We start from the raw sequence: 15,752 nt of genomic DNA, 5'->3' as shown, positions 1-15,752 counted from the left end.
ATAGTCCCTGCCTTCAAGGAGCTTGCATTCTACTGAGGGGATATAACATATATACAAATATATGCTAACATAAATATTCATCAGTTAATTAAATATAAATGAATATAAGCTCCAGACATTTTCTCTGGTTGTTCCGCCAAGCCTGGAATGCTCTCCCTCCTGTGCTCTTACTACTGACCTCCCTGGCTTCCACCTAAAATTCTACCTTCTACAGGAAACCTTCCCCAACCCTTTTTTTTTTTTTTTGCTTTTTGGAGGGCAATTAGGGTTAAGTGACTTGCCCAAGGTGCTAAGTGTGTGAGGCCGGATTTGAAGGAAGGTCCTCCCGACGACTCTATTCACCGCACCGCCTCGCTGCCCCCCAACCCTTCTTAAGGCCAATGCTCTCTCTCTTCCTTATTTCCCATTTATCTTGCATGTAGCTTGCTTTGTGTAGATTTGTTTGCATGCTGTCTCCCCATCAGATTGTAAGCTCTCTGAGGACTGTCTTTTGCTTCTTTTTGCATCCTCAGCACTTGGCACATAGTAGGCACTTAATAAATGTTTTTTGATTGATAAATACATATTCTAAATAAATAGAAACAAATACAAAATCATTACAAGACAAATCTAACAAGTGAGTGGGGGAAGAGATGGCTTCTCAGCAGAGAATTCCTCTAAATCCAGAGGCTTTTTCTCAGTCCTCATCCTCCTTAACCTGTCTGCCCTGACATTTGTAGATCAGCCCCTCTTCCTAGACACTCTTCTTGGCTTCTTTGACACTGTTCTTTCATTTCACCAATCTGTTTGAGTGTTCTTCTTAAATCTGCTTTACTGAATCATTATTCATCTCCCACCCCCTACATGTGGGCCCTCTTTTCTCTGCACTCCCATCAGTTCCCCTGGGCTCAATTACGATCTCTATGCAAATGTTTCCCTGGTCTAATTTATCTCGTAGACTCCAGCCCAGTATCACTGATTCGTGTGGGACATCTCCACCTTGATTCCCCATTAGCATCTCAAATTCAACATGTCCAAAATGAAAGCTCATTACCTTTTCTCCAAAACCTGCCCCTCCTCCAAAGTTTCCTGCATCTGATCTATCAGGTTCACAATTCCATAGTCACCCACCTTCCTTTCCTTCACCTCTCTCCCGCTTTATCCAATAATGTGTAAGTTTTGTTGATTCTCCCTCTTTAATATTTTTGAATCTATCCTCTTCCCTCTTAATTCCTATGACCATTATCCTTGTTCAGGTCCTCGAGCCTCATTCTCTCCTAATGACCTCTCTTCATTGGTGCCCAAGTGTCCAATCTCTCCCCTCCCCCATCCATCCTCCACAAAGTTGTCAGGACAATCTCCCAAGTCCAATCATGTTACACATCTACTCACGAGTCTTCTGTAGCTCCCTACTTATTTGCTGCTAGGATCAAATATACACACTTCAGTCTGGCATTTAAAACCTTCCTCAATGTGGCCCCAGTCTACCTTTCCAGACTTACTTTGTCATTCTGCATTCTAGCCTTACTGATCCACAAGCTCTTCCTCAAATTTGGTATTATATTTCCCACATCCTTAACATGGTATAAGCTCTCCTCTGTGCCTGAGTCACTTTCTTTTCTCCCCTTTGTCTTTCCAATCATGTTCAGTCATGTCTGACTCTTCGTGACCCCTTTTGGGATTTTCTTGGCAAAGATACTGGAGTGGTTTGTCATTTCCTCCTCCAGCTCATTTGACAGATGAAGAAACTGAGGCAAGCAGGATTAAGTGACTTTCCCAGAATCACACAGCTAGGAAGCATCTGAAACTAGATTTGAACTCAGGTCTTCTGGACCCTAGGGCTGCACTCTATCCAGTGAGCCATAACACTGCCCTTTGCCTTTCAAAATTCTTTATTTAAGGTTTAGGTCAGGTATTACCTCCCCATGAGATCTACCCTGATTCCCTTTCCCCTAGGTCCAGTGTTTGGCTTTTTCCTCAGTTACTATGATCATGTATAAATACCCTGGTACCCTTGAAATGTCTGGAAAAACGAGGAATGCTTCCAGCAACCTGGATGTCCAGTGTCAAACTCCAGGACATCCACAAGTTGCAATTTCTTTCATCAGAGGGGACTTCTGACTTGATAAGATCCATTCAAGTATTGAGTACATACCTGTCATACACTGCCAGGAAGTTCAAAACCCCTTGAGGAGAGAAACTGTTTCTTTTCTTTTACTTCAGACCCCAATACCTAACAGAGTTTTGTACCTATACTTGATATACACTTGTTGAGATAAAGCTAATGTTTAAAAATTAATCCTCACAAATGCTTTTCTGAGAAATAAAATAGCATTTTCACACCCATTTAATAGAAGAAAGAGCCCTGAAAGTACAAGTTGCCAGGTGCTCCCCTCCCTTTCCCCAGTGTATCAATGATAGAAAAAAGACTAGACCTCTAGTCTCCAAGCTCCCAATGCCCTGTCCTAACTTCAGTTCAAATTGTCCCTATTCATAGAATATGCCGGAAGGTCTGATGCTATTTTAAGTAAGAGGGAAGAATTCTTTTGAAACTATAATTAATTCATTGGCACCTAGCAAAGGAAAAAGATGAATTAGATTTACCCTTCCTCCCCCTCCATTGGCTTAGTTGACTGAACTCATTTCTGACAATATCCTAACCAGAGAGAACAGTAATATAATTCTTAATGAGACCATGGATAGATATATGTGAAAGAATTCTTTCTGCAGAATTATGAATGATCCCTTCCTTAAAGCCTAAGGAAACCTGATTGCTCTTTAGGTTATAACATAATTGTTCCACCAGCAGGGCGCAAGCTAAGAATCTTTACACCCTGAGGAAGTCATGCATGGGGAGATATAAAATAAAATATGCCCTCATTGAGGCTGGAGGTGCAGGGGGAGGGGACAGGGAAGAAGTAAAGAAAACAGGGAAGGAACTCACCCCAACCTTCAATTTGGTTGCTTCTGATTTTAACTAATTATTCTCATTAACTAAGCTGTGCTATTTCTCCACCCCAGAAAGACTGTAAAACTGCTAGTACCTTCTGAATTCAGTTCCCTGTGTCAAAGGCTTACCACCCCACCCTACTTATGGCTTTGCTCACCAACAGTTAATAGAAGATTCCCCATTCCTGCTAAGGGTTAATCTATTCCAGGTTATCACTAATGACTCCAATCTATTCTTTTTTAAATTAATAAAAAGCAAAGTTATGAAGCATCATTACACAGAACATATGAGAAGGCTAACCTAAATCAATTAGCTTGGGTCTCACCTGAGAAAAAACTACAGTCACCAATTCCATCACTTTCTAAAGCTGTTCAGGGATAAAAGGATCCCTGTTGTATATCGAAAATGACAAATTCCAGGCTTGCTCGCATCGATAGAGACAAAGACCAATGGAAATTTCTGTTGCAAAAACAGACAATTTAAATGCCACACTATACACCCCCTACTGTACCACCCTATCCCATCATCCTGAGGCAACCAGCACATGATAGAGATTGAGACTCTTAGTACGAGCCATGGAATTTGTTACAATTCCATTTTTGTTGTTCAGTCATTCCAGTCATGTCTGAATCTTTGTGACCCTGTTTGGAGTTTTGTTGGCAAAAAACAGCGGAGTGGTTTGCCATTTCCTTCTCTAGCACATTTGACAGATGAGGAAACTAAGGCAAACAAGGTTAAGTGACTTGCCCAGGATCACAAAATTAGGATTTGAACTCTGGAAGATAAGTCTTCTTGACTCCAGGCCAGAAGCTCTATCTACTGTGCTACTACAAGGAAACATCTCAGTGATAGTCATCAGCAAGAGGAAGAGACTAGATTTAAATTTAGAGGACCTGGGTTCAAATCTCAGCTCAAAATATTCACCTCCTAGAGCTTCAGGTTCCTCTTTAGTAAATTGAGGGAGGACCAAATGATGTCTAAGGTTACTTCTGACTATAAAGTCTGTGAACTTGTTCAACTAGCCCAGCGCTGACTACTGAGCACTTCCCTTTCAGTGTCCAAATGGTAACTTCCTATCCTATGTCTATAAGTAACCATATGAAAGAATACCCAATGGCACCAGTGGGGACAGGTGGGGACATAGTGTCCAGATTGAAAGCTGGAAATGACCCTAAGGCTCACAAGGATGGGCAACCTGGAGTTCAGGGACCTGAAGGAAAGGAACAAGTTAGGTACTAAATGTCTTCCATGTTCTGGCAATTGCTGCATTATTCTATCCGGGAATGGGCAGACATGAGATAATGAAGAGAGGATATCAGAGGGAGAATCTCAGAGTTGGACAAGACCTCAGAAGTCATCCAGCGCAAGCTGCAATTGACCAAGAATTCCCTCTAGAGCATATCCTGGCTGGATATGCTATATAACCCCAGAGCACTCCAGCTCTCACACCAAGGCAGGAAGCTATGAGTGGTATCTCCCACCCCCAATACTAACTTCCCATAGCCCTCAGGCCACTAAAGCACCTGTCAAGGCAGAATGACAGATACTACTACCTCTGGCCTCCCAATGGCCAGCTTTAGCTATTCACCTCTCATCCCTCTCCAACTCCATATCAGGTCCTTCTCCCACCAGCACTTCCTGCCTTCTTAGAGGGCTCCTTAACTCTCAGACCCTATGCTATACTTCTTCCTACTCCTGTCCTCTTATGAGCCTTGCCTCTGAGGGCCTCATAGGACACAATAACAGCTTAAACGCCACCTTCTTCATGAGACATTTTCTAGTCCCATCCAGCTGCTGGAGTAGGGGTTATTTACCTGGGTTCCCCTTAGGAATCTGTGGATAGGGGGGGAAATCACATAATTATTTTCACTAACCTCGAACTTAAATTTCACATTTGCTTTGATTATGAATTATTTACAAATAAAAACATTATTTTGAGAAGGGGTCCATAGGCTTTACCAGACTGGCAAGGGGTCCAGGACATAAAAAAGTTAAGCTCCCTTATGGTAGACCCTTCCTGTTTAACATTACTTCCAGCTACTGAGTTCATGTCTTGTATGTACCTGTTTTCATGTTGTCTCCCTTCCCCCATTAAAATGGGATCTCCTATAGGGTACAGACTGATTTTGCTTTTCATTGTTTCCTCAGCACTTAGCACAGCATCTGGCATGTTGTAAGTGCTTTATAAATGGTAGTTGATTGATTGATATTAACTTAATAAGCCTCCAGTCTTGCTTCATGATGTTTAGTAAGAGGAACCTATTACCTAGGGCAGGCAATTCCACTGGATAGCTCAAAGTCTTACAGAGAATTTCCTAACTTTTCAGTTCAAATTTCTGTTTCCTTCTTTATAAAATGAGGGAGCTGAAATCAATGATCTCTAAAATTCCTTGTAAATCTAAATCCTATGATCCTATTAGCTTCAAGCTCCTTTGACTTAAAATTACTGACTTGTATAGCTTCTTCCTTTGAAGCAGAAATGAGGAGGGAATCTCCACAGCAACATGGAACCTAAGTTGGTGACCTCAGAAGCCACTTAGTCCCATCCATATGGGAGCAGGAATCCCCCTATGATCTACCCAAGTGGTCATCCAGCATCTTCCAATGAAAAGATGAAAAGTGAAGCCAAGGAAGCAATATGCACAAGGCAGCAACAATGTAAATGGAAAGACCACAAAACCACCAAAAATAAATACTGTCAAGTTATGGAGAACGAGCCTGGTCCCAGAGAAGAGAGATGAGAAAACATTTCCCCCAGCTCATTTGTAGGTCATTGTGTGGGTGGACTGGACATGGTATAGAATAATGTGTATGCCCCCCTTTCCTCCTCTGACACTCTCATCACCTCATACCTGGACCAAGGCAACAGCCTGCTGATAGGTCTCCCTGTCTCAAGGCTCTCCCCACTCCAATATATCCCCCACTCAACTGTCAAGTTAATTTTCCTAAAGCACAGGTCTCACCTCCTCCATTCAATAAACTCCATTGGCTTCTATCATCTCCAGGATCAAATAGAAAATCCTCTTTTGGGGATTCAAAGTCCTTCTCATCCTGGTCCTCTCCTACCTTTCCAGTTTTCTTATCATCTACTGTCCCATATACACACGCTCCACAGGTCAATGACACTGACCTCCTTCCTGTTCCTCAAACAAGACACTCCAGCACTAGACTCTGGCCCCTTTGTCTCCCTGGCTTCCTTCAAGTCCCAGCTAAAATCTCATCTTTAGAAAGGAACCTTTCCTGATCTCCTTTAATGCTAGTTTCTCTATTGATTATCTACAATTTATCCCATATATATCTTGTTTGTACAAAATTGTTTTTCTGCTGTCTCCCCATTAGACTGTGAGATCCTTGAAGGCAAGGTCTTTTCCTTTTATATCCCCAGCACTTAGGACAGTAGCTGGTACAAAGTAGGAACTTAATAAGTGCTAATTGACTGACTGAATATAATGTCAGATTTTTTTAATGTTTTGAAACTTTTTGTTTTATTGGAACTTTTTTCTCTTTCTATTTTGAAAAAAAAAATGTTATAGGAGATGGCTCTTGCTTGTCTCTCCAGTGTGAGTGGGTGAGGAGGGAAGAAGGGAGAGAATCTGGAACTCAAAGTTTTAAAAACAAATGTTTAAAAAATTGTTTTTACATGAAACCAGGAAATAAAATATACAGCCGCTGGGGTATAGAAATCTATCTTGCCCTACAAGAAAGTAAGGGGGGGGGTGGGGAGGGAATATGAGAGGGCAGATTGAGGGAAGGGATATTCAGTATGCTTGCCATCTTGGGGAGATGGGGAGAAAATTTGGAATTCAAAATCTTATGGAAATGAATGTTGAAAATTAAAAATACAGAGAAAAAATAGATGGTTTTCTGGGAGGGCAAAGAAGGGATGCAAGGGGAAACCTTGACAATGTAAAAGCAAAAATTTATCTCCCCCAAAATCTATTTCTAAAAAAAATTCAAAAAGGCATTGACCTCTGAAGGGATTTCATTCTACTTTGAGAGAGCTCTGTCAGGAAAAATCTCCATCATTATGTCAAAATTTCCCTTTTTACAATTCCCATTCATTGCTCCTAGCGTTGTCCTTGGGGGCCAGGAACAAGGCTAATCCCCTCCCCACGGGCAAGTCATTCAACACTGGAAGTTACTTTCTCGTCTTCTTTCATTCAGCTTCTGCTTCCTATCGCCATCACCCAGACACTGCCCTACCCCCAGACTTTTCTCTCCTCTTGTCAGCAGCAATAGAACTAGAAAGGATGGCTGGGGACAGGAGCACAATGATATAACTAATAGCAATAATAGCTAAGATTTCTATAGCACTTTAAGGTTTACAAAGTACTTTCCACTCTTCATCTCACTTTATCATCACGACAACCCTGGGAGGTAGGTGCTGTTATTAATATCCCCATTTTATGGGTGAAATAACTAAAGGCAGACCAAGCATAAGTGACTTGCCCAGGATCCCACAGCTAGTAATTATGTTGAGATCACATTGGAACTTGTCTTAGGACTGCAGGTCCAACACTCTACCCACTGCTCCATCTAGTGGCCTTTGTGCAATGAACATTCTTGATCAGCCCACCATGGCTGCCTAGCAACAACAGCATGGATGGGGGAATAAAAAGAGAAAAGCGTGATTCGAGGATGGAGGATATAGTATCAACAGCAAAATGGGCACCAGTCCTAGTTCCCCAGAACGATACAACAAAAATCACAGGCTTTCAAAGTACATTTCATTAGGGTGTGTGCCCAGCAAATTTTAATTTTTTTTAATACATTTATTGAATAGTCAATTATACGGTGTGTCATATTTGTCAGACTAAAGAGATGAAAACCCAACTCGTGGCAGCAAGGTGACATAGTGGACAAAACCCTGGACTTAGAATCAGAAAGCCTGGGTTTCTATCCCAGCTCTGACATTTACTACCTCTGTGCTGCTCAACAAGTCATTTAAGTTGTCTGAGCCTCAGTTTCCTCATCTGTAAAATTAAAATAATAATGCCTGTACTTCTTACCACAGAGCTATGGGGTGCAAATGAGGTAATGTACTCTACTACTTCACTGCTTTGGGAACATTAAGTGCTACGCTAATGCTGATTGTAAAGCCAAGCCCATAGGCATTCTCATTCAAGCTCCAAAGGTGAGCATAGAAAGCTGAAATGAGGCCATGTAAACCTCTACCAAGATTTACAGCAGACAGAGACTGGGTAGAAAATCTTCCAGGCTTGCAGTGCAAGGAGGAATGAGGAAGACATGTAGCAGTTCTTGAGGCCACACTCTCTTGACACCATGAAGTACATCCAAAAGGCTTAGTGAGAAAGGTTCTTTGTCTTTGCAAAGGAGAAATGGATATTGAATTGCTTAACCTGGATTAAAACTGTACAAGCAGCTTATTATTTGTCCAATTTTCCTGCTGGAGTGGAGGCAATTTAACATCTCTCTTTCTCTAGTTAAGCCCATAGAGCTGTTTAAGTCAGAGGAAAAATACTGAGAGGTTATGGAATGTCAAATGTATTGTCCTACTTACAGCCAATGAGACCCCACTGAATTTCTCTATGTACTGCTCTCTGTCTGGGCCATGGACATCAACACCTTTCATGTACTATTGGTAGGTAAATCATTTTTTACATTCAAAATTCTAAGGTTCTTTTTGTTTGTTATCCAAGTTGGGCTTTTTTTTTTCATTTGTGCTTTATTGTTGGCCCCATTTCTTACTGACCATGGGCTCCTGGACTGTTTTATGCATTTCTGGGGTGGAAAAAGTCATCTTAGTTTCTCATTGGATTTATTGATCATTATTTGGTTTGATGTAAATTTCAGGTTTTTCCTGGAGTAAGTATGGGGAAGCCAGGTGGTGTCCCTTCCACTTCGGCAGCCATCTTGCTGCAAGATCAGTGATAGGTCTCTAAACTTCTCATCTAGCATTCATACTTATTCTAGGCTCCCTTCTTGAATGGTCTTTCATATATTTCAGCTATTAACCCCATGAAGGCAATGGAGAGATGCATGGTGGTTCTGTAGCAGATAACTAAATGGAAACACAAAGAAAAACCAAAGAAAACTGGCGTGACAGAGAAATATCAATTTAAAAAGAACAAAAAAGGGGGAGGGTCTAGGTGGTGCAGTGAACAGAGCACTGGCCCTGGAGTCAGGAGGACCTGAGTTCAAGTCTAGCCTCAGACACTCAACATAAAACTAGCCATGTGACCTTAGGCAAGTCACTTAACCCCAATTTCCCTTCCTTCCTCCCTCCAAAAAAGCAAAAGAAAGAAGAAGTAGAAGGAGAAGGAGAAGAAGAAGAAGAAGAAGAAGAAGAAGAAGAAGAAGAAGAAGAAGAAGAAGAAGAAGAAGAAGAAGAAGAAGAAGAAGAAGAAGAAGAAGAAGGAGAAGAAGGAGAGCTCAAGGCTACAGTAAGAGATCACCACTGGCCAATCCAAAGGTCCCACTGATAACTTTCTGCTGGCAGGAGAAAAAGACGAAAGTCCCAAGAACACTGAGAGGATCCGCCATGGTGAATGTACAGGGACACATAGACAAGAGTCACACAAGATGGTGACTTCCATCTCGGAGTGAGGGAGGACCTTCATGAATAAACTCACAGATCTTTGTGAGCAACTGAGTCAAATACTATCTTCATACAGGACTTTTCTTCTGGAATGTGATAGTAGACAGAGTCCCAAGTCTGGAGTCAGAGGACATGAGCTCAAATTCTATTAGACACTACTGTTTGACCATGGGTAAGTCATTTAACCTCCATGTGCCTTGATTTCCCTCATCTGTACAAAGAGAGGTATGAATAGATGGCCTCCAAGAAAGTTTCTTCTAACTCTGTGAGCCTGGAATTGAATGGAACTGCTATGCCGTAATAAGGATGACAATGTAGCTCTAAAATAATGGGCCCCAAATCATTATTTTATTATCGTGGAAGCAAAAATGGAAACATTTCCCAGACTTTGCCAATGTTGGATAGCACCTGAATTTCTTCCTTTATGGAAGGAAGATTGGTAATGAAATGATATAAAATCGCACCTAAATCTTTCTTATTTGCAGAAAATCTCAATAGATTGTGTGACCTTGGGTAAATCACTTTGCCTCTTAAGGCCTCAGTTTCCACTATAAAAAGGGAACAGATTGGACTCCGTGATCTCTGAGCTTGCTTCCATCTCTGAATTCTATGATCCTAAGCTTTAATGACAAATACAGAGTCCTGCTTACTCTGCTTTCAAGGACTGAGTGGTCTTTTGTTCATTCACGGAGCATTTTAAGTTCCCTGAATGATATCAAATAGCATCCTACTGGCTCAATTGTGCTGTTTGCAAAGGAACAGACTGTGTTGAACTAAAAGGAAGAGAGTACACAAACACCTAATGACTCCTTGAATGCATCTAATAAACATGGCTCTATCTGCTTACTTGCATACAGTCCTGGTTGTCCTGATAGGCATTATGGAGAGAGTGTTGGGCTTTGGGGTCAGGGAGAACTGGGGTCAACTTTCACCTCTAACACTTGGTAGCTGTGTGAGCATGGGTAAATCATTTAAGCTCTCTGAACCCCAGTTTTCTTATGTCAAAAATTCAGAGATATGATGGGGCTGCTAGGTGGCAAAGTGGATAGAGTGCCAGGCCTGGAGTCAGGAAGACCCATCTTTGTGAGTTCAAATATGGCCTCAGACATTGACTAGCTCTGTGGAAATGGCACACCCCTCCAATGTCTTTGCCAAGAAAACTCCAAACCCTAAATCAGGTCACAAAGAGTCAGACATGACTGAACAACAACAACTACAAATATATATAATATGGGATCATGTAGTAGACAGAATTCTGCTGTTGGAGTTGGAAAGGCTTGGGTTCAAATCCTGTCGCAGATACTTCACTAGCTTCATGACCCTTGGCAAGTCACTCAGTGAATAGAAAAAGATAAGATTATAGTCACATGATATTCATTATTTAATCAGCATTAAGAATTTATTATGGACCAGGTGCTACAAAAATAAGCAATAGTCAAGAACAAACCTACAAGCCACCAATTTTTCAAGTCCAGCCTCAGGCATATACTAGTGAGTCACTTATTTCTCTAAGCCTCAGCATACTCTTCCATAAAATGGGGATAATAATGGCACCTGTCTCAGAGGGTGGTTGTAAGGATCAAATGAGATAAAGGCTATATATAAGTCTCTATATATCGATGTGAGTGATTATCTTTTCTTTACATCAGACCTAGAGTTTAGTTGCTATAGAGAGCTTCCAGAGAGGAAACCCTCCAAAGTAGATTGGCACCTGCCCTGACTGCCCTACAACTTAAGGTCTTAGAGAGTTAGTTGACTTGCCAGTCACTGAGACATTAAATTGAGCCTCGGTTTTCCTGAGTCAACCTCTCTGGCCCTGTGGCAAACTGCCACTGAGAAGAATATGAATTCCAATACTATTCTGTTATTATAGTATTCTATCCTAATATTATTATTACTCACCCCACAGGTAGCTAACTGTGGTTATTGTGAGGTTCAAATGAGATATTATGCAAAGTGTTTTGCAAATCTTAAAGGACAATAGCAATGTCAGCTAATATATGAGGAAAAGACTGTTTCAGGGACAAGCAGTGCTGAGACACTTGGGTTCTAAACTAGGAAGAGAGGAAGCAGGGAGTGAAGGAGAGGGCCTCCTGGAGACAGATAGAGGGGGAAAAAGGCAATATTGTGTTTAGGGAGTACTGAATCCTTGCACCTCTTGTCCTGACAGGAGCTGGAAGTGAGTTTTTCATTGGATGTCCCTCAGACCTAGGGAAAAGACCCATAATAGTAGGCCTCCATCCAAAGGCACACATCCAGATGACCCCAGTATTACAAGTGGACAGAGCATGCACATGCATCAAATGGCTCCTGGGGATGGTGCTGGGCTCTGGGGAGGGCTTTATCCCATCTGAATGCCCCCTGTCTTGGGGGAAGTGTGTAACTGGCTGTTCTCTCCACTCTCGTTCCTATAATTTTTAGAAGCACATTACAGGTAATGATCAGATGAGTCTAGATCCAAAGCTCACTTGACCCAACCTTCTCATTTTACAAAAGAAGGATACTGAAGCCTTGAGAGGAGAAATCACTTGTCCATTGTGACAGCTGGAAAAGGTCCTGATAATGGGCTAAAAGAGAATTCATAGGCTCAAGCCCTATATTTGAATGCACACCCTGAAACTGTACAGTGACTATATTAGAATTGGATGGGAGAAAAGATACACCGGAATAGATATATACAAAATTTCATCCCTGGCCCACCTGCCGTTTCAGTGATTAATTCTGTCCTGAACTTACTGTGCACGAAATACCCTCTCAAAGGCTGGTGACCCAGTGACAGCTGGGGGTGAAATCTTGTACTTCTTCCTTGCTTTTCCCACCTGCCAAACAAATACAACTGCAAGAGAAAAGAAATTTGTATAATTTAACATGAGGTGAAAGAGCAACTAACAGTCATTTGAACATTTCAGATCATACCATTCCAATATGGATCTGAATCCTCATTCCAATACTTAGGAGCTGTGGCCACAACCTCTCTGAATCTCCCTTTTGTCATCTATAAAATGGAGATACCAATCACCTACACCCAGGGATTTTTTTGGGGGGGTGGGGAGAGGGACGGTGAGAAGGAAAGCTCTTTGCAACCCTTAAAGCATTGTAGAAATTTGCCTTCCCACTTCTCACATCCTCTATTCAACCCAGTTTCTTTTCCTCAATTACTTGAATTCCTTTTCCCACTCACTAATTCTTTTGAAATCATTTGTCTTTGTTATACCAAGTTTGCAACTTTAATCTCTAACTGTGTTACAGAATTAGTAGTGATATATTTCCTTCTGTAGCAGGATATGGTAATCTCTCCAACAAGAAGCTTGTAAATATTGAAGTAGATTTAGTAAGGACTAGCCCAGCAGGCAGCCTCCTTTCCCTTAATCCCCCTCTGCTCCAAACAAGCTGTTGTGCAGTACTTAAATGTTCTGAAGTGTATAACTGGCTAGGATTGGTTTCTTCTCATTTAAACTGGCAGTGGTTTCTAATGAAGACTTTCAGAGGGAGGAGAGGGATTTTTTGAAGTGTGTGGTACAGAAGGCAGATAATTTCCTCTGTAGCTTGTGAATCCAAGGCTGGCACTTTCAGAGCAGGTGTCTATGGATTTAGGTGGCAACTGCAATGGGGAAGATTTTTAGGGATAGAATTAGGAATGGACCATTCTAGGCCCTATCCCTTCAGGAACCTTTAGCTTCCTGTGAAACTTTGGGTAGATCACTCTTAGTAAGACATCATTTCTGCATTTATAAAATAGGAACAGAGCTGGAATTTATCTCAAGAAAACAATCTAGCATTTGAGCAAAAGGCCCAGAACTACCAAAGTTCATGCATAGGCAAGAGAGAGTTTGTAGAAGGATTGTCTTTCCTTAGGCCTTGGCTTACAATAAATATGTCATCTTGGGATGGTAGTGGAGAAACACTGGCACAATGGGTAGAATATGCACCAATGAATCATGGGTCCTCTGTGCTAACACACCTGGCCCCTGTTTTATGTATGCCTATGGGAAGGGTTCAAGTCATGCCTCTAACACAAAATGGCTTTGTGACCCTGAGCAAAACATTTCACTTCTCAGTTTTCCAGATGACTTGTTGACTTTCCAGACAAGTTGTTGACTTCTCTCAGTGAAGGATATTTTCACTGATGAAATCACATATCTGGAACCACCACAGTCCCACTCAACTTCACCACACACACACACACACACACACACACGCGCGCGCGCGCGTTTCTCCCCCAAAAATGATGGTAGTAAAAATAAGGGAGAGCTTTAGAAAATATAGTAGGGGTAGGCATGATTTATTGGACCTATCAGATTGTAGAATCATAGAACTGAAAGGTCATCTGGTCTAACTTAAAGGTCATCCTATGTTAGAATCTTCTCTGCAATATCACTAATGGTCTTCCAGCTTCTGCTTGAATATTTCCATGGATGGAGAACTCACTGTCATGCAAGATAGCACATTACATTGTTTAGATAGTTCTAATGGTTAGAAAGTTCTTCCTTATTTTGACCTGAAATTTGTCTCCATTCAGTAGTCCCAAATCCCCATTCCCCTGCCTCTCTCTTCTCCAAGCTAAATAACTCCATATGACATGTTTTCTGGACCATTCACCAGTCTGATCACCAATCTGTCATAAAAAGTGGTACCCAGAACTACACACATGGTCTGACCAGTGCAGAGCACAGTGGAGCCCTCACCTCCCCTGTTCTGCCCATTATATCTCTATCCATGTCATCTAAGTTTATATTAGCTCTTTAAGCAGTCACGCCACACTGCTGACTACATTTAGCTTGAAGCCAACTGGAATCCCCAGTTCTCCCGTCTGAAATGCTGTTAAACCACTTCTCTTCCATCCTGTACTTGTGTACTATTTGGGTGTTCATTTTATTGTTTCTTTACTCAAGAGCAGGATTTTGCACTTCATCCCCACTGCTTTTACCTTGCTTGTTCCCGTCCATCTTTCCTGCCTACTGAGATCTCTTTTGTATTCTGATTCTATCATCTAACATATCCCCCTCAGCCTTGTGGCATCCTCAAATCTGATAAGCATGCTTCACCAGTCTGAAGCTGGATTTCAAGGGACAGAGACAGAGCTTAGCACTCAGTTGGTCACACTCAGTTTATTTCTTTCTAATTTGTATTCATATCTTCTGTTCTTCCATCACCCACATTTCCCACTGCCAGCCTGGATCCCAGTCTACCTTCCCCCAGGTACAGACAGACATCCTCTGTGTGTACCCCAGGACCTTCGCTAGTCACCCTCCCCTCCACCTCTAACCTCCTGAGCAAACTCCCCCAGGCTGTAAACCAGTCCATTTCTATATATTGTGAAATGGATTTCCCAAAATCCCCCAGAAAAATACCAATATCTGCCAGGAGTTTGGAGCTCCAGGGAGGACCCTGAGCATTCAGATCCCCTACCTCCTTTGAGGAGCCTCTGTCTAACCACAGATATTTCACCTACACTCATTCTGCTTTGATTAGCCCACTCCCATCCCTCTTACTCTCCCCAAACCTCTCTGTTGCCAATATATAAACACATTCTCCAGCTGCCTGCTCCCTTGTCCCCATCCTCCTCAACTCTGTCCCCTAGATAGTCTCTTCCAGATCCTCTCACCCCTTCTACCGTGCTCTCTGGAATGCCTTCTCTATGATGATCAAACTTCCTTTCTTGTTAAACATTTTCCTTTCTTACTCCTTCCACCTTCGGCTACTCACTGATTCATGTTATGACACTTCATCCCTGGCCATCCTTTCCTGTATTGATTGCACTTTTACTCAGAACCCCTTCCCCCAATTCACAGTGGTGAGAGGAAACTGCACATTGCTTGCTTTCCCATCACCACATCCAGATTCTCTCTCCCCACCATCCCTCTCAGTAACCTCTCCTCCTTTACGACTTACAATATCTAAATTAATCACTGAATTCAGATCCAAGTGCCCATTATCTACCAGTCCCCAAAACATTCTTTTTCCTTTCTTAGTTAACTCAGTGCCCAGTTCACAGTATTTGTCTCCCCGCTCCTTCCCTCACAATAGGGGACTTCAACATAATAACATCTTTTTGTTTCTTCAACTATTCCTTTTATCTCAAATCTTTCCCTACTCCAATCCATCCTTCACTCAGTTGCCAAAGTGATTTTCCTAACCATGTCACCCCCCTACTCAATAAACTTCAGGGGCTCCCTATTACCTCCAGGATCAAGTATAAAATCCTTAGTTCAGCATTTAAACCTGTGGCAGGTTCCCCTCCCGGTCTGATCCCTTCATGCCTTT

General features: G+C 42.0%; 1 protein-coding gene across 1 annotated transcript in view; it reads right to left on the bottom strand.

Annotated features, from left to right (window-relative positions):
- MGST2 (microsomal glutathione S-transferase 2) overlaps positions 1-15,752 on the bottom strand; it is a 38,005-nt gene that overhangs the window by 14,864 nt on the left and 7,389 nt on the right. Inside the window, exon 2 of the mRNA XM_069105408.1 lies at positions 12,225-12,324. Coding sequence (XP_068961509.1) covers positions 12,225-12,324 — 100 coding nt within the window. The remainder of the gene's footprint in view (positions 1-12,224; positions 12,325-15,752) is intronic.

This window comes from Petaurus breviceps, unplaced genomic scaffold (genome assembly GCF_028583685.1).
Source record: "Petaurus breviceps papuanus isolate PSGF00001 unplaced genomic scaffold, PetGlider_PUasm1.0 76, whole genome shotgun sequence".
In the NCBI taxonomy this organism is placed as follows: domain Eukaryota; kingdom Metazoa; phylum Chordata; class Mammalia; order Diprotodontia; family Petauridae; genus Petaurus; species Petaurus breviceps.
The sequence above is the reverse complement of the archived record's forward strand: the minus strand, read 5'-3'. Positions and strand labels throughout refer to the sequence as shown.